This window comes from Colobus angolensis, unplaced genomic scaffold, assembly GCF_000951035.1.
Source record: "Colobus angolensis palliatus isolate OR3802 unplaced genomic scaffold, Cang.pa_1.0 Scaffold71, whole genome shotgun sequence".
Taxonomy (NCBI): Eukaryota; Metazoa; Chordata; class Mammalia; order Primates; family Cercopithecidae; genus Colobus; species Colobus angolensis.
Genome location: NW_012120821.1, coordinates 9,414,002 through 9,435,562, shown reverse-complemented (window position 1 = coordinate 9,435,562; position 21,561 = coordinate 9,414,002). Strand labels below are relative to the sequence as shown.

The 21,561-nt window shown below is 41.8% G+C and overlaps 1 protein-coding gene across 3 annotated transcripts in view; it reads left to right on the top strand.

Annotated features, from left to right (window-relative positions):
- MRRF (mitochondrial ribosome recycling factor) overlaps positions 1–20,207 on the top strand; it is a 65,837-nt gene extending 45,630 nt beyond the window's left edge. For 2 of the 3 annotated variants that reach the window (XM_011927373.1, XM_011927375.1), the window contains 2 exons: positions 9,632–9,791; positions 19,264–20,207. In XM_011927373.1, the coding sequence (XP_011782763.1) occupies positions 9,632–9,791; positions 19,264–19,341 (238 nt within the window). In that variant the 3' untranslated portion in view covers positions 19,342–20,207. The remainder of the gene's footprint in view (positions 1–9,631; positions 9,792–19,263) is intronic. The other variant, XM_011927374.1, reaches the window with a different exon arrangement.
- The last annotated feature ends 1,354 nt before the right edge of the window (positions 20,208–21,561 follow it).

Here is a 21,561-nt window from a genome sequence, read left to right as displayed (position 1 = left end):
ACACACACACACACACACACACACACACACACACACACACACACACACACACACACACACACCCCTTTAGGGATATTGAAGGAAAAAAACCCTCAAAGATGAATGCCTCATGACCTGACTTGGGCTGGGGCAGCCACAAACTGCATTTGAGCAACTGCAGCTGCTGCTCTAGCCCTTTTATTCCCACTGCCTGCTTGCCATTGCTGCGTTTGCAGGGCCATTCATTCTCCTGGTTTGTTCCAGTACACTGTTTCTTTCTACTTTCCAGGCCTGGGTAAGCCTTCATGCAGTTTTTGAACACCTGTCTTGTGTTCAGTGTTGCTTCCCACCTGGCCTGTGGCTTTTTAGGAGTGCATCTTGCTATTGCAGGTCCCAAGTGTGTGGAATGGCGCTCCTTCCTAGCGTAGATGTACCAATTGAAGCACACAAGGACGTTCAGTCAAGAATCAAAAGTGGAGAATAGGCTGAAGAGCAAGTTGCCACCAACACTTAACGCAAAAATTGCAAACAAAGGACAGGTTTCTTTTGTCCCTGCCCGTCCTCTCTTCTCCATGCCTTGTATCATGCACCTATTTATGGTACCTAGCAGTTGACTACCATAGATCAGATCACTATTCCTCCATAAATTCCCTCTCTTCTTTCTCCCCACTACTCTTGGACGTGTCGGGGAGTAGCATGAACTATATATCTAAGCCGGTCTTAATGTGAGAGTAGTACTATTATTAGCACCACTGGTAAGAATAGTTGCTAGATTTGTCTAGCACCAACAAGAGAGGAAACAGAGCAGAAGGCCTGGAATTCAGGAGCCAGGCTATACTGGGCTCAAACCCCATGTCTGCCAAGAACTTTTTGTGTGACCTTGAACAGGTTACTTGATCTGTCTGAACCCCCACTTCCCACTTTTTTTTCCCCCCAGACGGGATTGGTCTTTGTTACCCAGGCTGAGGTGCAGTGGCATGATCATAGCTCACTGCCACCTCAAATTCCTGAGCTCAAGGATCTTCTGGTCTCAGCCTTCCAAGTAGCTGAAAATACAGGCATGCCCCACCATCCCCAGCTAATTAAAAAAAAAAAAAATTTGTAGCTGGGCACGGTCTCATGCCTATAATCCCAGCATCTTGGGATGCTAAGGCAGGTAGATCACCAGAGGTCAGGAGTTCGAGACCAGCCTGGCCAACATGGTGAAACCCCATCTCTACTAAAAATGCAAAAATTAGCCTTATATAGTGGCACGTGCCTGTAGTCCCAGCTACTCAGGAGGCTGAGGCAGGAGAATCGCTTGAACCTGGGAGGCGGAGATTGCAGTGAGCCGAGATTATGCCACTGTACGCCAGCCTGGGAGGCAGAGCAAGACTCCATCTCGGCCGGGCGCGGTGGCTCAAGCCTGTAATCCCAGCACTTTGGGAGGCCGAGATGGGTGGATCACGAGGTCAGGAGATCGAGACCATCCTGGCTAACACGGTGAAACCCCGTCTCTACTAAAAATACAAAAAACTAGCTGGGCGAGGTGGCGGGCGCCTGTAGTCCCAACTACTCCGGAGGCTGAGGCAGGAGAATGGCGTAAACCCGGGAGGCGGAGCTTGCAGTGAGCTGAGATCCGGCCACGGCACTCCAGTCCGGGCGACAGAGCGAGACTCCGCCTCAGAAAAAAAAAAACAACAAAGACTCCATCTCAAAAAACAAAACAAAACAAAAAAAAACTGTAGAGATGGGGTCTCACCATGTTGCCCAGTCTGTCCACTTTCTAATCTGTAAAACCCAGGTACTCATGCCACTAATGTCACAGGAATGTTATGAAGATTTACTAAGCTAATACATGGAGAATGCATCAGCTCAGAACTTGACACAAGGAAATGGCTCTGCAACAGTTATCGTTATTATTAGTATTGAAGGGGAGCAGATGACATTGGGGTCAGGTGGCTGGGCAAATGTAAGTGGGCCTTACCATGATAACAATGTGGTCTCTCCTTATCTCCTTCTCTTGCTTTATTTTCTTCATACACTTTGTGTCATTTTATCTGCTTAATTGTTTACTGTGTCTGTCTCGCTTTCACTAGAATGTGAGTGCTTTGAGAGGAGAGAGGAAGAACTTTGTCAGTTTTGTTCATTGCTGTATTCCTAGGCCCTCAAACAGAGCCTAGCATGTAGTAAGTATGCAATAATGTAATCATTGTTTCTGGAACACTGTGCCAACTGTTGTTCCAGGTGCCATTTATGTATTAGCTAATATACTTGTAACATCCTTTTGAGATCAGTATGTTATCTCTGTCTTACAGATGAAGTAACTAAGTCACAGAGGAATGGGATTTTTTGTGCCCAGTGTCACACAGTTAATAAGTGAAAGAACAGGCTATCTTTCTCCAGAGGCTGGACTTGCAGCCACTGTGCTGTGTTCTCCCCTAGTAGGAAACATTACAATTACTTTTATTAATAATATTATTGAGAACTTAAAATAGTTTGTTACCTATATATGCAAAGTCATTTAGCTATCTTTTCTTATTTGCTCATAACACTGGAAAAATCATGTATGGTCTCCCTCATCCCTCTGCACTTGACGGTTGAGGAAATAACAGATAATGTTTATTGAGTACATCCCATGTACCAGCACATTTATTAACTTGTTTAATTCTCACAATAATTAAGTTGTTGTAAGAGGGACTGAATGGGAACAGAGGAGAACAGTTAAGTAAATAGTGTTATACACATTTGACAGACGGAAAAACTGATGCAGAGGTAAAATAACTTGCCCAGGGCCACAAAGCTGAAAACTGATAGATCTGGACCTCAAGCCCCAACAGTCTGACTTCAGAGACTGTTCTCTTAAGTGCTTCACCTGACAACGTTGCATTCAGAGAGGAAAAATTAAAGTCCACAGGTACTCAACTTGTAAGTGGCAGAGCTGGATTTGGAAATCAGGTTTGCTTTGACCACCAAACTTGTGCTTTTTTGCATGTATGATAGAGCTGAGGCAAGAGTTATGTCCACTTACCCCAAAACTGGGGCTTCCATCCTTCTGTGGCGACAGGGAAAGAGAAGACAAGTGACTTAAGACCACTCAGCTGGGAATGTGGAGCTGTGACCCCTGACTGCAACCTCCTTTCTCATTCAGTCAGGCTGGACTGGGCTGTGTTTCGGGATGGGATGTCTGGTTTAACCAGGCATCAGTCACAGAATAGTCAGTCCTTTGAAAGCAGGTGCCCAGTTGTGTCCCCAGAGAGAACTAAAATTACTACTGGTGTTAGAAGTCCTTCCAAAATGTATGATTTCCTTGGGCTAAAAGGACACCTACAGAAGATCTAATGTCTTTATGATACATTAATGTATGTAAAACAGGCTAGTGAGATGAGGCGAGGGTGGTGTCCTTAGAAGCATAGGAAATCTGGCTGGGCTACACAAACAAAAACATTTCCTTCAGGACCGGCAGCCCCAAGGCATGGGGCAGCTCCTACCAGCAAACAGTGAAGCAGGCACGTGTTGCTGCTGATTTCAGGCCCATGCTCCCGTAGAGGGAGTCCCGGAAGCCCAGGGAAGAGGTGGCAAGGTTTCTGTCAGTGGCAATGTCAGGAATGTATCTTGATATGCCATTCCTTGAAAGTGCAGCTTCCTTCTCCCTTAGCCTGCTCCCTACAGCTGCTGGAGCAGAATTCATGCCCCCCGCTTTCCCCATTGCCTACTGCTCTCCTCTGTTCCCGTTCTGTTTCTCTCTGCTCGCTATCCCCTCAGTTGCCTAAACTCCAAGTGGCAAAATCTTTTGTGACCATTTTCTCTCTCGCTGCTCACATCCTATTCTCCCCAAGTCCTAGAGATTCTGTAGTAAGAATAATAACTCAGCTGTCCTTTGTTGAGCTTTTACAGTGCATACGTATTGATAGCACGCCAAGTACTTGCCTCCCATTATTTCATTTAATCCTTGCTTCCACCCTCTGTAGTATTCTTTTTTTTTCTTTTTTCTTTTTATTTTTTATTACACTTTAAGTTCTAGGGTACATGTGCATAATGTACAGGTTTGTTACATATATATACTTGTGCCATGTTGGGTGTGCTGCACCGATCAACTCGTCACCCTCTGTAATATTCTTACTCCCATTTTGTATAGGAGAAAACTGAGTTTGGAGAGGTTGAATAGCATACTCAAAGTTCTGAAGCTAACAAGTAGCAGAGCTGGAATTTCAGCCCAGATCTTTTTGGCCCTAAACCATGTCCTTTCTACATTTTAAAGCCCCCTTTAAGTGTCCAAAGAGCCTTCTGAAGTTGCGTGTCTGTTGCATTACAACTTTTTTGCTGTCATTACCTGAGCTGAGCGTGACTTCCTCTGATACACACCTGGTGTATAGCTTTGTACATGTGTCACATTCTCATTGAAACAATAGGAAGTATCATTTCAGTCAGTGGGATTCTCTGTTGTGTGAGTTAGCAGTGGGGCATGCCCTCTGCTTATTGTTCATAGGAAAATGCTCAAGGAATTTTTCAGGAAGGCCCCCATCCAGGATGTTACTGGAAGATCTGCCTGGTGGAGCTTGTACAAACAAAGTATGACCCTGCCAGCTCGGCCAAAACCCCTGCCTTGTGCTAGAGGCTCTCTGACCCTAGCGGAAAAGGCTTCCTCACCCAGCCAAGAAACTGCAAAAGGGTGGATCCTGAGCTCCCCATCTACCTACCTAGAGGCTCCTGGTCAGACTCTTGCCATGTATTTAGATCTGGTTTGTATATTGCTGTCTACACAAACTAAAAATCTGATCAAGTTTCTTCTTATTTTAATGTAAAATATACATTTTTAAAATGTACTGCTTTAGTCTTTTTTTTCTTTTTTTTTTTAAAGATGGGATCAGGCCAGACACGGTGGCTGACGCCTGTAATCCCAGCACTTTGGGAGGCCGAGGCAGGCGGATCACTTAAGATCAGGAGTTTGTGACTAGCCTGGTGAAACCCCGTCTCTACTAAAAATACAAAAATTATCCAGGCATGGTGGCTTGCGACTAATTCCAGCTACTCACGAGGCTGAGGCAGGAGAATCACTTGAACCCAGGAAGCGGAGGTTGCAGTGAGCCGAGATCGCACCACTGCACTCCAGCCTGGGTGACAGCGCAAGACTCCAGCTCCAGAAAAAAAAAAAAAAGATGGGGTCATGCTGTCTCATCCAGGCTAAAGTGCAGTGGCATAATCATGGCTCACTGCAGCCTCAGACTCCTGGGCTCAAGTGATCCTTTTGCCTCAGCCTCCCAAGTAGCTGAGACTTCAGGCACATATGATGATGCCTGGCTAATTTTGTTGTGTGTTGTAGGGATGGGGTCTTGCTAAGTTGTCCAGGCTTGTATTTTAGTCATTTTTTAAGTGTACAGTTCAGTGGCATTAAGTATATTAACATTGTTGTATAAACAATCTCTAGAATGCTCTTCATCCTGCAAAGCTCTTTACCTATTAAACAACTACCCACTTCCCTCTTCCCCCAGCCCCTGGTAACCACTATTCTACTTTCCGTCTCTATGAATTTGACAACTCTTAAGAACTTCATGTAAGTGGAATCATACAATATGTGTCTCTGTGAGTCTGGCATATTTCACTTAGCATAATGTTTTTTATGCTAAGTGTTTTTTATGCTAAGGTTCATCCATGTGATAACACATATCACATTCTCATTTCTTTTTAAGGCTGAATAACATTATATGCTTATACCATATTTTGTTGAGCTGTCAGTGGATCTACTAAGACCTACTGTGACATTGAAGGGCTTACAAAGCCTTTCACTTGCCGGCCTCTCCAGCCTTCTCTTTTGGGATAGTCTTTGCCTTCTTCTTTCAATACTATCACTTTTTTTCATCCTATAAGAACTGTATTCTTTACACATGCCATTCCTTCTGGTGACAGTGATCTTTCACTGTCCCCCCAACTCTTATGCAACTTAAATATCACTTAACCTCAGTATCTCCACATTTAGTTCCTGGGGTCCCACAAAGAAAGGTTGGTCAGACTCCTTTCCCCACTTAATTATTTTTATAGAACTCTATATGACTTTATGGTACATATTACCGCTGTAATTTATTCATTAATTTGTATGTGTTTGTGTAATGACTGCCTTCCTTGCCAGATGGTAAACTCCTGTGTATTTAATGCTATTTCCCTTTTTTCTGTCATAATGAGTAACTTACAGTAGGTGCCTAGTAAGTAGTTGTTGAATGAAGCTATAGATTGAATGAATGAATATTGAAAAGAAAAAATTTCAGGGCTACATTCTGAGAGCATTTGGATTTTAAAATGTCTGTGAGATGTTAAATTACCAGTGAGATCTCAAAAAGTCATCTTGCCAGAGCATAGATCTTTGCTCTGTCATTTCTCTGTTGACTAAAAACTTTCATGAATAGATTCTTCATTATTTGAAGATGCTTCACGGCTTCCAAAACTGTAACCAACAACAACAGCAGAGACAGTTTACATTTCCTGAGTGTTTATTCTCTATCAGGCTTTGTACAGGATGCTTTCCATGTATTACCTCATCTAAATCTCACAATAACTCTGAAAGGGAGGTTCTGTTTCATTTGTTTGTTTTTGATTTCTGTTTCCAAATGAGAAGATCAAGGCTCAGAGAGTTTAAATAACTTGCATAGGGTCACTCAGCCTGTAAGTGTCAGGTCCAGAAGTGGAGGCGGAGCTGAGTTTTGTGGCCTGGGATAGAGCCCACCCCTCCTCCTCTTCAACTGAAGTAGTCTCTTTTTATCTACTTTACAAATGGGGTCTCTGCCTCAGTTTTCTTTGGAGCCAAGGTTTGTGGCTAAAGAAGAATTTGAAAACTCCAGGCCTGTAGAATATATTTGACTGGGATGTACCCTTTTCAACTTCATGCTCTCCCTTCGCTACATCTCCCACTGTGCTTCCCAAAATGCACTTTGCTTTCTTCTGCAGCTAACAAGTTACTGTACATCCATAAGGCAGTTTCCAGATCTCAAGATAGAAGTGTTGTGTTTTCTGCATGCTCCTCCCACAGGAGATCCATCCTTCCATCCTAGCAGCAGTCATCCTCTTTCTAAGTAGTGGCTGACAAGTTTGTCTCCACCACTAGTCTGAGCCTCTGGAAAAGATGGGCCAGGTCTGTCTCTTCTGAAGCTCCTTGGTCTGGCCCAAGATCTGGCACAGAGCATAGGAGGCTCAGCCAGTGCTTGATGAGTGAATGCATATCAACTTAAAGTGGGTACTCAGAACTAACCAGCTGAGTTCAGAAGCCTGGAACACAAACTCTAATGTATACTCACAGAACCCCAGGAATGCAAGGTGGAGATGATCAGATGTATTAATCCCATTTGGAAAATAATGAAAATATTTCCATAATAAAATATGTTTCTTTTCTAAAACAGATGTGCTGTGATTGTTTCATGAAGAAGTAATTAAACATGTTTGATTAAAACATTCATAAATTTACCATTTATTCAAGGCTACTATATCTGCTGCTCTCTTTATTGGTACTTTATCTGTTGTGTCTGCTTCTCTTAATCCTCCAGTAAAGTGTCTTTTTAAATCTTCATTTTAGAGATAAGGAAACTGAGGCTCACAAAGATTAAGTAGCTTGCCCAAGGGTAGTCAGCTTCTGAGCAATAGGTAGAGGTATGAACCTAGTCTGTCTGACTTCAAAACCAGTGCCTTGCCATCACCCTAAGTGCTTCTGATCTTGTATTTTAGATTCTTTTCAGCTCCGTTCCCTGAACCAGCACACACATGCCCTTCTCCCTCTCAGCCCTCCCTGTGCCTAGCATGGTTTGTCTTCCTCCCTCCCTTTCCCCCTTCTCACTGCACTCCTCTCTCCATTTCCTTGTAGTATCTTTTTGATTATTGCCTCTTTGCATCCTGAAATGGAAATATTTTTGACAATGTCAATGATTGGACACTATTACATGTGGAAACTGGTGTTAATAGTGTGGTAATGTCACATTTGCATTAATAAATACAAAATAATACATTTTATTAAGGCCAAATTACCTATATTATGATTTTGTTTTCTTTATGTAGCCTTTAATTCTTAAGGATTTTTTAGTCTCATTTTATGTTTTTTAAATGTATGTTTTTCCCTCCATTTAAAATATAACAGTGTAGTGAAAAGTTGATCAGATAAGTTTTTTTCTTTTATTAAGCGTTGTCTAAACAGTGAGATACCTATTTGAAATTATATGAAATACAATATTCGAATACTTCAGTATGTTCTTTCTGGAGAAGTTTATGAGGTTTCTTAAAGGCTTAGATTCATTTATTTTCTGCTTCTCTTAGTATTTCAGCAGGATTAAGTTTTTTGAATCAGTGGATCAAGTTTTAATTTTCGTGTTCCTTCCTTATACTGACATATGCTTTGGCAGAACAAAAAAGAGACCTAAACATGTCAGCATGATTTTTGTTCAATGAATTAAAAACCATAAAAGTAACAAGATCTGGTCCAAATCCCTAAACTCCTGACATGGTGGTTTTGTCCTTTTCAGTCCCAAGCTTCATATTACTGACTTTGAAGAGCTTTCTGCCTGGAAGCAGAAGTAATGGCAGCAGTGCATGATTTACTTGAACTAGATTACAAGAGTAAAAAGAATATAGGCCAGAAAGATCGGGATTTGAATCCCAGTTCTCTCACTCATGCTCACGGGCAAGTCACTTAACGTCTGTGAGCCTGTTTCCTCATTTGAAGAGTTGTGAGGATCAATGAAGTAACATACTTAAAGTACTCATGTGGCACAGGGGGGTTTAATAATAGTAGTAATTAGACTCATTGTTATTTTGAGAATACCTTCAAATAGCTGAATCCAAAAGGATTTACATAAATATAACTGTTCCCTTCAGAGCTTATTCTTTCTCAAAATTCCTTTTTTTCTCAGCAGAGAAAATATAAGGTAGATGTTACTAAATCTTTAACAGCTGCTCATTACTATTCCACACTGAACATGTACCCAGAACTTGGAATTGTCCTTTCTTGAGCAAGAACCGTGTTGATTTGAGGGTCAGGAAGCATAAGCATGTCCATTTTAGGACTCGGGGGGTGTGGGCAGAGGAATGTTGTCATACTAAGACCATTGGCTTTTGTGACAGGCCAGCTTGGGTTTGACTGGGTTTGACTTTGTATAAAGTACCAAATTTCTTTGGGCCTCATTTTCTTCATCTGTAAAATATGGTTTGTAATCTTACAAGACTCTCTGTGATATGGCTTCCCAGCCTCTTTTCTTGTCACTCCTTTCTTTGTTATCAGTGCTTCAGCCAATTCCTTAAATGAAACATGGGCTCTTGGTGGTTTTGTCCTTTTCAGTCCCAAGCTTCATATTACTGACTTTGAAGAGCTTTCTGCCTGGAAGCAGAAGTAATGGCAGCAGTGCATGATTCACTTGAAACAGATTACAAGAGTAGCAGAAGGAATACAGGCCAGAAATACTGGGATTTGAATCCCAGTCCTCTCACTGGGAAGTTTGGTACCTTATACAAAGTCAAACCCAGTGTGCCCACGTTTGGGCAACTTAAAGCCTTTTTACATGTGTTTTCCTCCTCCTGGAAATTCCAGGAGTTCAGCCCACAGAGAGGAAAGTTACAAACTGGTTGACAGAGTGATGTTAAATTCTTGGCCAGCAGTTAATGTATAGAATGATTTTGTTGAATGTTTTTTGTCTTTTATCAGAGTAACCAGAGAGCACAGAGAAATGCTGGTGAAACTGGCCAAACAGAACACCAACAAGGCCAAAGACTCTTTACGAAAGGTTCGCACCAACGCAATGAACAAGCTGAAGAAATCCAAGGATACGGTCTCGCAGGACACCATTAGGCTAATAGAGAAACAGGTACTATTGCCAACAGATGTAGTAGTATCTATGTATTCAACGCAAGGAATCATTTGTTCATGTTTGAGGTGAGGACAGTTAAAGCAGAATACCTCTGATCTTTCGTTCACATTATCAACATTGACTGAGTCTCTGTTCTGGGCTTAGCCTAAGGCCAGATTCAGAGGGATCCATAGAGGAGGATAAGACACTTGTATTGTGTGCCAGGTTTTGTGCGGAACACTTTATATTACTTCGTTTACCCTCATCACTACAAAACTATGAGGTAGGTAGTAAGGAAACTGAGGTTCCAGTAAGTTAAATAATTTGCCCAAAATCACGCTGCTGGAAATTGGTAGAAATCGGATCCATACTCAGGCAGACTGATTTCAGAGCCTCTACACTAATGTTCTCCTGTCTGGTTTTCTGGTTGCTGAGAAGTGAGCACTTAATGTTCTCAGTGTGCTGAGTAGTAGCACTTGAATAAGTCTTAAGCTATTGGAGTAAAATAGTGAGTGACAAGGGGGAAAAGTAAAACCATATGTACAAAGGTATGGTGATATAAAAACAATATTCAGTTAGATCATGGGGGTTTGAACATACGATAAGACTAGGGAATGAATAAAGAAAACAGAGTGGCTAGATAATAGAAGGAAGGTCTCGTACACCAGGTTTAGGGGTTTGAATGTTAACATGTACAGACTTTCTCACATTGTATGACTATATAAGTCATATGTGGCCACTGTAATGATACACAACTACCCCAAAACTCAGTGATCGACAATATCAAAGCATTATTTCTTATTCTTATTTCCATGGGCCAGCTGGGGTGTAGCTATTCTAGACTGGGCTCAGTGGGCTTGACTCCAGATCTTGGATTGGGTTCAAATCTGCTTTATATATCTCTTAATCTTCTGGAGCCAACAGGTTTCCTAGGGCCTTTTTTCATGGTAACAGCAGATGCCACGATCATAAGCCCAGCCACTCAAGTACATTTTAAACACCTAGTCTTCTCATATTTGATTGGCCAAAGCAAGTCACATGGGCCAAGCTCAGTATCTTTGGTACAAGGAAATATATGTATTTATGGAGGTCTGGGGAAAGAAGTGAATATTTGCTGAACCACATCTAATCTACCAAAGTACCATAATCACTTGGGTAGCTTATAAAAATCCAGGTATCTGGGGGCCCCATTTCCAGAGATTGAGTCAGTGAATCTGGGATAGAGCCTAGGAATCTGTATTTTAAATCCTTCTCAGGTGATTCTCATACAGTGACACGCTTGAAAGATTTTTTTTAGATGATGGAGAGAGCACATCTATGTTTATGAAAGATGACTATGGTGGCCAGGTAAAAAACAGATTGTAGGGGGCAAGACTGGAGGCAGGGAGACCAGGGAAGCTGCTGCAGAAATCCAACCAGGAAGTGATGGTGACTTGAACCTAAGTGGCACCTGTAGAAAGATGTAGAGATAGAATTAGTAATGTTCAATGTAATATAAAGGGTTTGATAGGCCTTAAAGCCTCCTCATCCACGATAAAGCATTATTTTAGGGAGATTGAACAGGCATGTGGGCTGGATAGGGAGTGAAGAGAGAAACGAGAAGCAAGGAGAAACCTTAGTGGGACGACCCCTGAAGAAGTCCATAAATTGACTAGCTGCTCACCTTCTCCTCCATCAGCAGTTAAAATGCTAGTTTTACTAGCAATTTACTAGTAGGAGAGCCACAACAATCACCTGGGGGAGGAATTTTAGGTGGCTTCCTGGGCCCTACTCCTGCATTTTCTGATACGTTTTCTGATACAGTAGCTCTGCCTAGGAATGTATATTTTTATTTTACTTAATTTTATTAATTTATTGTTCTTGAGATGGGGGTCTCACTATGTTTCCCAGGCTGGGCTTGTCATCCTGGGCTCAAGTAGTCCTCCTGTAGCTGGGATAACAGGTGCGCCCAGCTGGAATGTATAGTTTTAAAAAGCTCTCAGGTAATTCTGTAAAACCACATGTAGAAGATAATGACCTAGAAGATTGTTCTACACTTGTTTTCCTATGACCTTGGGGAAGTTGCTTGACTCTTTGGAGTCTGTTTTCTGTAAAAAGGGATTGGTCATTTCTGCCTTGAATGGTTTCCTTGGTATGCTAGAAAGCACCATTAGTGTACCTGACACCCACACCCTCAGAGCTCCCCTCTTGCCATCTCTCTGCCCTCCTTTTTCCCTATATCAGCTAAAAGAGGAGGTTCAGAGATTAGGCGGGCCTTTCCTGAGCACTGACCAGGCCTCATTAATAGTCTGGGCCCTGACTCCAGCTGGGCCAGCTCCTTGTCTTTCTCCCAGGGGATTTCTTCACTGCTTTGCCTTTTCATTGCTGCTTGGTGGTAAGCCTGTGGACCCCCAGGGCCTACCAGGCACTCCTCACTCAGCAAGCCAGGACATCTGCCTCAGGGACCAGAGCCCACAGCTCCTTGAAAGAGGAAGAATGATCAGATAGCAAGCATTCTTGATAAAACCCTCTTGCAAAGACCTTGCTGGAAGTCTTCACTCATTAGCACTGGCTTTTTGCCATCCTCTTCAGATTAGAATTTTTCTTTAGTGCTTCTTACTGTTGATTTTTGTTAAAGTGAAAATAGCTGTATTAGTTTTGCTGTTAATGAAGAAAATAATTGAAATCTCATCACTCAGATAACTATTGTTAACATTTTAGTGTAGCACTTCAAGTTATCTCTCGAAACAAGAAAAAGAAAAAGTATCATACTATTTATATGTCACAATATATTATAGACATCTTTCAAAAAATAATATTATTTAAATGTATATTCTTTTTTTTTGCCCAGACTGGAGTGCAGTGGTGCAATCTCGACTCACTGCAACCTCCACCTCCTGGGTTCAAGGGATTCTCCTGCCTCAGCCTCCCGAGTGGCTGGGATTACAAGCACGTGCCACCATGCCCTGCTAATTTTTGTATTTTTGGTAGAGACAGGGTTTCACCATGTTTGCCAGGCTGGTCTTGAACTCTGACCTCAGATGATCCTCCCGCCTCAACCCCCCAAAGTGTTGGGATTACAGGCGTGAGTGCCCAGCTAAATGTTTATTCTTAACCAGGATAGTTAATAACTTCATTTACTGTCATAGAGTTAAAAGTTTGGAATAGGAGAGAGCCTTATATACACTTCATGGTGTTCTTTCTGCTGTCAGAAGGCCCCAAACTGGAATTTTTGGGGTGTGTGTGTGTGGGTGTGTGTACGCACGCACGCATGTTTTAAAGATATAAAACAAGGCTATGGGTCGGGCGCGGTGGCTCAAGCCTGTAATCCCAGCACTTTGGGAGGCCAAGATGGGCGGATCACGAGGTCAGGAGATCGAGGCCATCCTGGCTAACACGGTGAAACCCCGTCTCTACTAAAAAAATACAAAAAAACTAACCGGGTGAGGTGGCGGGCACCTGTAGTCCCAGCTACTTGGGAGGCTGAGACAGGAGAATGGCATAAACCCGGGAGGCGGAGCTTGCAGTGAGCTGAGATCCGGCCACTGCACTCCAGCCTGGGTGACAGAGCGAGACTCCGTCTCATAAATAAATAAATAAATAAATAAATAAATAAATAAAACAAGTCTATGGCTGATTGTTGCTTCATCAGACAGCTTTAAAATTTTGTTTACTTTTGTTCCTTATTATCAAAGTAATATATGTTCATAGGATAAAATATAGAGTACAGCAGACTGTTTAAAACAATGGAGGAAAATTCATCCTTCCATCCCACATTGGAGGGCAACTGTTCTTAACATTTTGGAATATTTCTTTCTTCCTTTTTTTTCTTAAAAAAAAAAAAAAACTACATAATTTTAAGCATGGTTGAGAAAATATAGTATATACGCAATTTTGTATTCAGCTTTTTATTTTCTGTTTGACCTCAAAGGCATTAGCATTTTTCATGCCTTGAAAAACTCTTTGTAAAACTCTTTCTGATGGCTGTTAAATAGTTGATGTTGTGGTGTTCACTTTCATAAGCCCTCTTTTTGGACATTTTAGTTTGTTTAAACTTTTTTGTTGTAAAGTTGCAGTGAGTATATATATATCTCTATATCTTTGTTGAGATTTCCTTAGAATAGACTGGAACGTCCCAAGTGTGGAATTACTGTACAGAAGGATTGCATATTTTTTATAAGATTCTTGGTACATACTACTGTGTTTTTAAAGTATATATGTATTTAACTTGCCTTTTATAACCCCTAACACTTGAACCTAGAATTTTTTATTTGAGCTGAAAATGTTGCTTATCTGGGAAGTGTTGCTTTTATTTTCACACTCTAAAGATTGTTCTTCTTTGTATAAATCCATATGACCTTTCTAGAGGATAATATACACTAAAATCCATACAATTCTGATTTAGTGACTTAGGAATTTGCCCAAAATAAATAATCAAGAGCCTTATTTATAGAAATGTTCATTGATATATATAATAGTAGAAAACTGGAAACTGTCTATAAATTTTTGACTGTGGGAAGTAAATTGTTTTACATTCATTAAAATCTACATAGAAAGTTATAAAAATATTTTATAGACATGGTAAATTTTTTTGGAATTTGTTTTTAAAAGGTAGATTATACTGCAGTTTGATTTTATTTTTATAAAGGAAAGTCACATGTACATAGGGTTGGCAGCTTATACATGTCAAAATATTAAAGGTGGTCATTTCAGAAGATGGGATTATAAACAATTTGGATTTTATTTTGTATGAGATTCTCTTTTTTAATTTTTCAAAAATCTTTTGAGGTCACATATTTTAAAGCTTTATTATAAAAATACTTCTTTAATTTTTGGTGTATGGGAATGAAATGATAGGCCAGGCGCGTGGCTCACGCCTAAAATCCCAGCACTTTGGGAGGCCCAGGCAGGTGGATCACAAAGTCAGGAGATCGAGACCATTCTGGTTAACACGGTGAAACTCTGTCTCTACTAAAAATATAAAAAATTAGCCGGGCATGGTGGTGGGCACCCGTAGTCCCAGCTACTTGGGAGGCTGAGGCAGGAGAATTGCTTGAACCCGGGAGGCAGAGATTGCAGCGAGCCGGATCGTGCCACTGCATTCCAGCCTGGGTGACAGAGCAAGACTCCATCTCAAAAAAATAAATAAACAAAAATAAGAATGAAATGATTCATTTGTAGGTTCTATCCCTGTAGTCATGTTTGACCCCCAGATTTCCTCAACTGTTTCCCCACCCCCGCTACTTTCCAAGCCCGCTTCCAGGCAAGCTTTGCTGAAGAAGGACCGGGGTCTTCCTGCTCAGGACTCTGACATCTGCCAGCCTGCTGTTTCACCTTGGCTTTGGTTTGCTATAAATGCGCCTGCTGAACATTAATGTACTTGGCAGAAACCACCAGTAACTTTGGCCAAGATCCTTTCACTGCTGCCTTTCCCTGAGAAACAGTGCTGCTCTGAAATGAGCAAAGCTGGGTGCTAGCAAAGCTAAAGGAGGGAAAGGCTCCTGGCAGACGGGTGGCAGGCAGGGAGCTGGTCCAGGCAAGGCAGTGGGGGTTTTGAGCTAGGCCTCAGGAAGGATGGCTGGTAGGCAGGCCTGCCCCAGGAGTGTACTCCATGCTCCTGCCATTCCCCTTCTCTGTCCCTGCCTTTCATTTTCCTGAATTTGTAAGTAGCAAATGTGATGATGATAACGATGATGACGATGTTATAATCTCTATGAGGCAGCGCATTATATTGGCAGGGGTTCTTGCTTTGGAGTGAGACAGGCCTAGATTAAAATCCTGGCTGTTTTACTTCTTAGCTGTTAACGTCAGCAAATGGTGTTATCTTTCTGAGCCTCTGTTTCTTCATCCACAAAGTGGGAGCACAGGATTGATATGAGGACCAAATGATGCTACATACTTAGAAGTGGCTAGTATGGTGGCTGGTCCTCAGTAATTTTTCGCCCTATTTCTTTATCCTTCTCTTCTCCCCAGTCTTGCGACTTTAAATGTAGAACTTGGATTGACTCTTTTTTTTTTTTTTTTTTTTTTTGAGGCGGAGTCTCGCTCTGTCACCCGGACTGGAGTGCAGTGGCCGGATCTCAGCTCACTGCAAGCTCCGCTTCCCGGGTTCATGCCATTCTCCTACCTCAGCCTCCGGAGTAGCTGGGACTACAGGCGCCCGCCACCTCGCCCGGCTAGTTTTTTTGTATTTTTAGTAGAGACGGGGTTTCACCGTGTTAGCCAGGATGGTCTCGATCTCCTGACCTCGTGATCCGCCCGTCTCGACCTCCCAAAGTGCTGGGATTACAGGCTTGAGCCACCGCACCCGGCTGGATTGACTCTTAATGTCCCTAACACAACCTGTCTGGAATGAGGAAGGACTCGGCCAGGTGCTATGGGACCCCTCCAAAGGGGAATAAGAGCCTCAAACTGGCCATTGAGATGGGTGAGTTTCTGGCTCAGCCACACCACTGCCTTTTTTTTTTTTTTTTTTTTTTGAGACAGAGTCTGGCTCTATCCCCCAGGCTGGAGTGCAGTGGCGCAATCTTGGCTCACTGCAAGCTCCGCCTCCCAGGTTCATCCCATTCTCCTGCCTCAGCCTCCCACAATGGCCAGCTAATTTTTTGTATTTTTAGTAGAGACGGGGTTTCACTGTGTTAGCCAGGATGGTCTCAATCTTCTGACCTCATCCTCCCGCCTCGGCCTCCCAAAATGCTGGGATTACAACCACTGACTTTTTATATGATCTTGGACAGATCAGTTAACGTTCTGTGCCTTGATTTACTCCTCTGTAAAATGGGGATAATACCTATTATACCTACTTTATAGAGGCTATGTGAGGTTGTTGGATTTGAATGAAGTAATAGAAGATAAAACACTTGCATTCCTACTATGCAACTGTCAAGTTAAATAATGTTTATTATATGGTAAAGAGAGATAACAGTCTTTCATATGTTATAGGGATTATGTGCAATAATGCTCGTAAAGTTTTAACCAAGTGTCTGACATGTGGTAAGTACTCAGTAAGTGGAAGCTGTTGTTGGCCTTGTTGCTATTAATCATCATTATTTTAAGACGTCTGATAAAGGTAGAAAAGATGATCTTATAGGCAGGCTGTCCCCAAGAATACCTTATGCTTGTACTATGGTAAAATGTTAGTAAATATTTTCACTAATTTTTTTAAATTATTTTTTTTTTTGAGAGAGTCTCTGTTGCCCAGGTTGGAGTGCAGTGGCACCATCTCTACTCAGTGCATCCTCCACCTCCTGGGCTCAAGCTATCCTCCCATCTCAGTTTCCTGAGTAGCTGGGACTACAGACATATGCCACCATGCCCAGCTAATTTTTTGTGTTTTTTTAAGAGATGGGATTTCCTCATGTTGCCAGGCTGGTTTCAAACTCCTGGGCTCAAGTGATCCTCCCACCTCAGCCTCCCAAAGTGCTGGGATTACAGGTGTGAGCCACCAACCACACCTGCCCTATTTTCATTAATTAATTGGAAAGAAGTCAGGAAGTGATAGTAAAAGTTATAGTAACACGAAATAGCAAATAACCAGTTTAAAATGTGCTTGCATATTCATTTGATAGATGAGGAAACTGAGAGTCAAAGTGGGAAAATGTGACTACACATTTTCACCCCACTAATTTCACCCAGAACCCATGTTACCAAATTGTTACCCTAAGTACTCTCCCTCGTCCCAGTCCCCATCCTTGTCCCCAAACTACCCTCAAAGCCATTTTTCCAGAGGAGGCTTTCAACCATCATTCCTGGCTGTCCCAGGCTGCCAGCCTGCAGGTGTTGGAGTACTGCTGGGCACCATGCCACACTCCATGCAAGGCAGCCACAGAGGGGCAAAAGCATCTCAAGGCTTTGTAGCTAGCTGAGTGAGGAGGGACCAAACTGTCATTCTGAGTCCAGCCACTCTTGCAGTGTCTGGCAGCCCCCAGGTGCTTTGCTTTTCCAGCTGAAAAAATGTACAACTGTTGCTATGGTGAGAGCCTGGCCACCTCCCTGCCTGGGACCAATTGCTCTGAATCCTTTTTCGTTTCTACCCTTTTTAGTGCATTTAGTTCTCAATTCCTAGCCAAGGCCTGTGGTCTGCAAATAAAGATGTCCAACAGCCACGATGCTGCTGAGCATGCAGATCCTTGGCACCATGCTGCAGCCCTCAAAGCCTCCTGCCTAAAGCTTCCTGCTTTCAATCTCTTAGACATAGGAAGGAGGCTGCAGCAGCTACTATATTGTATTGTGTTTTGTTTTTCATTCTTAGAGGAGGGAGTACATGCTTATTGCAGAAAATTTGGAAAATATAGAAAAGCACAGAAAACTTTAATAATTATTCACTTAGTGTGTTTTTCCTGAGAACTTGATATGTGTTAAGTCCTAGGCTGGATGTGACAGAGATGGACATGAACGATACATTACCTGTCTTCCCATCACTAAAATATAACCACTATTAATATTTTGACAAGTTTCCTTGCAGCTTTTAAACATACACAATTTTTTGTTTACGTATTTTAGAGATCATTTCTACTATGTATATATACAATTTTGTGTCCTGCTTTTCGTCAGTTCAAGGATAATGTGAGCATGTTTCCATAATATGTACTGGAATGTTATTCATATTAACACCCTATCCTTAAGAAGTAGAAAATCTTAACCATTTTTAATAACTCTATGTATTCAACTACTTCCCCATTCTATAACTTTAGATTTTCTAATTTTTGTATTATTAAATATAAAGCTGGGATAAATATCTTTGTGTATAGAACTTCAGAAAATTTTTTCAGATCCTGTTCATGTGATAATTTCCCAGTTGAGAGATTTTGGGGTTAAATGGTATGAACATTTGCATCAATCTGAATTTCTATCAGTGATATATGAGCTTATCCATTTCATCATAGCTTGCTGGCATTGAATATTGTAATTAAAAACCACAGCATCAAATTTTGCTATGATAGCTGAATTGTATCTTGTTTTAATTTGCATTTCTTTCATGTCTGTTTTCCATGTTTGTTAACCAGATGTACCTCATTTTTTTTTTCAAGGCTTTTTTTTTCGCTTAACTATTGGGATCTTAATATTCTTCTTATCAATTTGTATGAGGGCTTTATATACAAAGTATTTGAGGTGTAGGAAATTCTAGAGGCGCATTAGGGAACAGATAAGACTAGCTTCTCTATATTGTAGATTACTAGTTAAGAATTTTGGGCTGTGGAATCTAAATACTGTGGATTAAATTTTGTCATTCCAGCTTTCTAGCTATGTGTCCTGAATAAGTAATCTAAATGCCTCAGTTTTCCTGTCTGCAAAATGGGGATAATAATAGTATCTATCTTACGGGTTTGCTGTTAGGAGTTAAAAAGAATATATATGTATAAAGTTCTGAGTACAGTGCCTGGCTGGTACTTAATGTGAACTTTTGTCACTATTATTATTTCTCACATAATCTTTTCATGTTTCAGGAATATTCATCCCCTACCCTTTTCCAGCCCCGTTAATCAGGCTGTCTCATTTTGTGTTCTTGCAGATCAGCCAAATGGCTGATGACACAGTGGCAGAACTGGACAGGCATCTGGCGGTGAAGACCAAAGAACTCCTTGGATGAAAGTCCACTGGGGGCCAGCAGTACTCCAGAGCCCAGTTTCTGCTGGATCCCATGGGTGGCACATTGGGACCTCTCTTCCTCCCCTATCGACACAGAAGACTGTCACCACTCTGACAGAAGGCTGTCCTTGTGAGGCCCAGACTTCCAGTGGAGCACTCAGACTTGTTCATTCTCTTCCTCCTTCTGCTCTTGGCCTTCTGACATGGGTGACTGTCAGAAAATACGTGCTGCTGGCAAAGGGCCTTTACTCAGGCTTTTGCTTTGACTTGATGTCGCCAAGGGACTGAGGCCATTGGCAGGCTTAGTACCACCTGCTCCTCATCTTAGGAGCCTCCTTTTCAAATAATTAGGCTCTGTTCCCATTTTAAAATTCTGCTTGGGCTGATATTGGCCTTCACCTGTGACTGGACACTTTACTAGAGGCCCATTTTCACTAAACAATAAAATCTAAATAAATTGGAAGGAATAACAACCACAAAGGAAAGAATAGAGTTGGTCTGGATTGATGATCACTGAGGATCTGTATGTGAAGCACTCAGAACAGTAGTTTTGCTTCGGAGTCATCTTCACACATGCTCTTTTCTCTGCCTGGATCTCTCTTCCCCTCCTTACCTGGCCAGTCCTGTTTATTATCAGGCCTTGTCTTGGATATCACGTCCTCTGGGAAGTCTTCCTTTCCCTCCCCTGTAACCTAGGACCCTCATTACAGGCTCTCATGGCATGGTCTACTGCTTTGTACGAACTCTTAAGTATTTTTTTTGCATTTAATTAGCCTGTATATCCTCAGAACTTTGTGTAATGCTTGGAGCATTAAGTAGGCAGCCATATGTTGTATTGTGAATAAATTGCACATAGTAGCTACCCAGAAAATGCTGACTTCTTTCTGGTCTTAACACTGTCCTTCTATCATTTTCCACTCTTGTACTTGTTCTCAACATTTACTTGGCAGTGAGACACCTTTCCCCCAGGGCCTGCCCATTGTTGACAGACAAGTGGTTTGTTGTGGCCTATCTTCGGATGCTGGGTTGTTAGGTTTTTCCCTCCAATTATTTTTTATTCATTCATTTATTCCTAATATAGCCATTATGAGTTGGGCATTATTTATAATCTTGACAGTAAACTTAAGAGATGTGTATTATCTCCATTTTACAAATAGGAAAACTAAGTCTTGACAGTATTAGGTAACTTGCCCAAAGTAACAAAGCAAAGCTGATAAGTGGTAGAAGGTTTTCCTGATTCATTGTCAGTGTTATTTACATAGAAGTGAAGTTTCTTGTCCAGGGTTACATAGCTAGCAAGTAGCAGAGCTGGCATTCAAATTGAGGCCTGATGTGCTAATGTAAAAGGAAAAAATCAAACTTTTTTTCCTTTTATACTTTCACACTCAACATGGAACGCTTCTGTGACCAGGTGTGTGAGTTTGTTTCCCCTGCACACCAAGCAGTTCTCCAGCAGACACCAACTGGGTATCCTATAATTCAGTTCATTTCTTTTTTTTTTTTTTTTTTTTTGAATTTCTGACATTACCTGGAAATAGTGTCAGATCCCACGGGTTGAGGGCTCCATCTCCCAAGACTGCCAGCGCTTTCAATGCCAGTCACAAGTCTGGGCCACCCGTACTCCTGACTGACCAAATACAAACTAGAGTCCTTGACTTTCTTGGGTTCAGTTAATTTCCTAGGACAGCTCACAGAACTCAGGGAAATGCAATCACTGGTTTATTATAAGAGATATAGCTAACAACCCAATGAAGGAGGTACACAGGGCAAGGTTTAGGGAGAAGGACAGGGTGTGAAGCTTCCATGCCCTCTCTGGGCTCACACTGTCTTGGCACCTCACCAATCTGGAAGGAACCACTGTCCTGCTTTCTTCATTAGCATTTAGTGAGCACCAACTGTTTGTCAGGTACTGTACTATGTACTGGCAATACAAAAATGGGTAAGATATGGCCCCTGTTTTGAGGGAATACATAGTGCACTGAACTAAATTGCTATCTATAATAATCTCTCAGATGGAAAAGTAGGAAGTTCATTCCAATTCTGCAAGGTGTCTGCTTTCAGAATGGAGCCCACTTTGGTGGTGGCAAGGCCTGGCTGAGTTCTTTCAAAGCAGCATCCAACTTCTCATTGCTCTTTGAGTTCCTCCATATTCTATCCTGTGCTGGAGGCAATAAGGGTTGCACTTCCCCCTTTACTTACACTGGTGAAACATGCAGTGAGG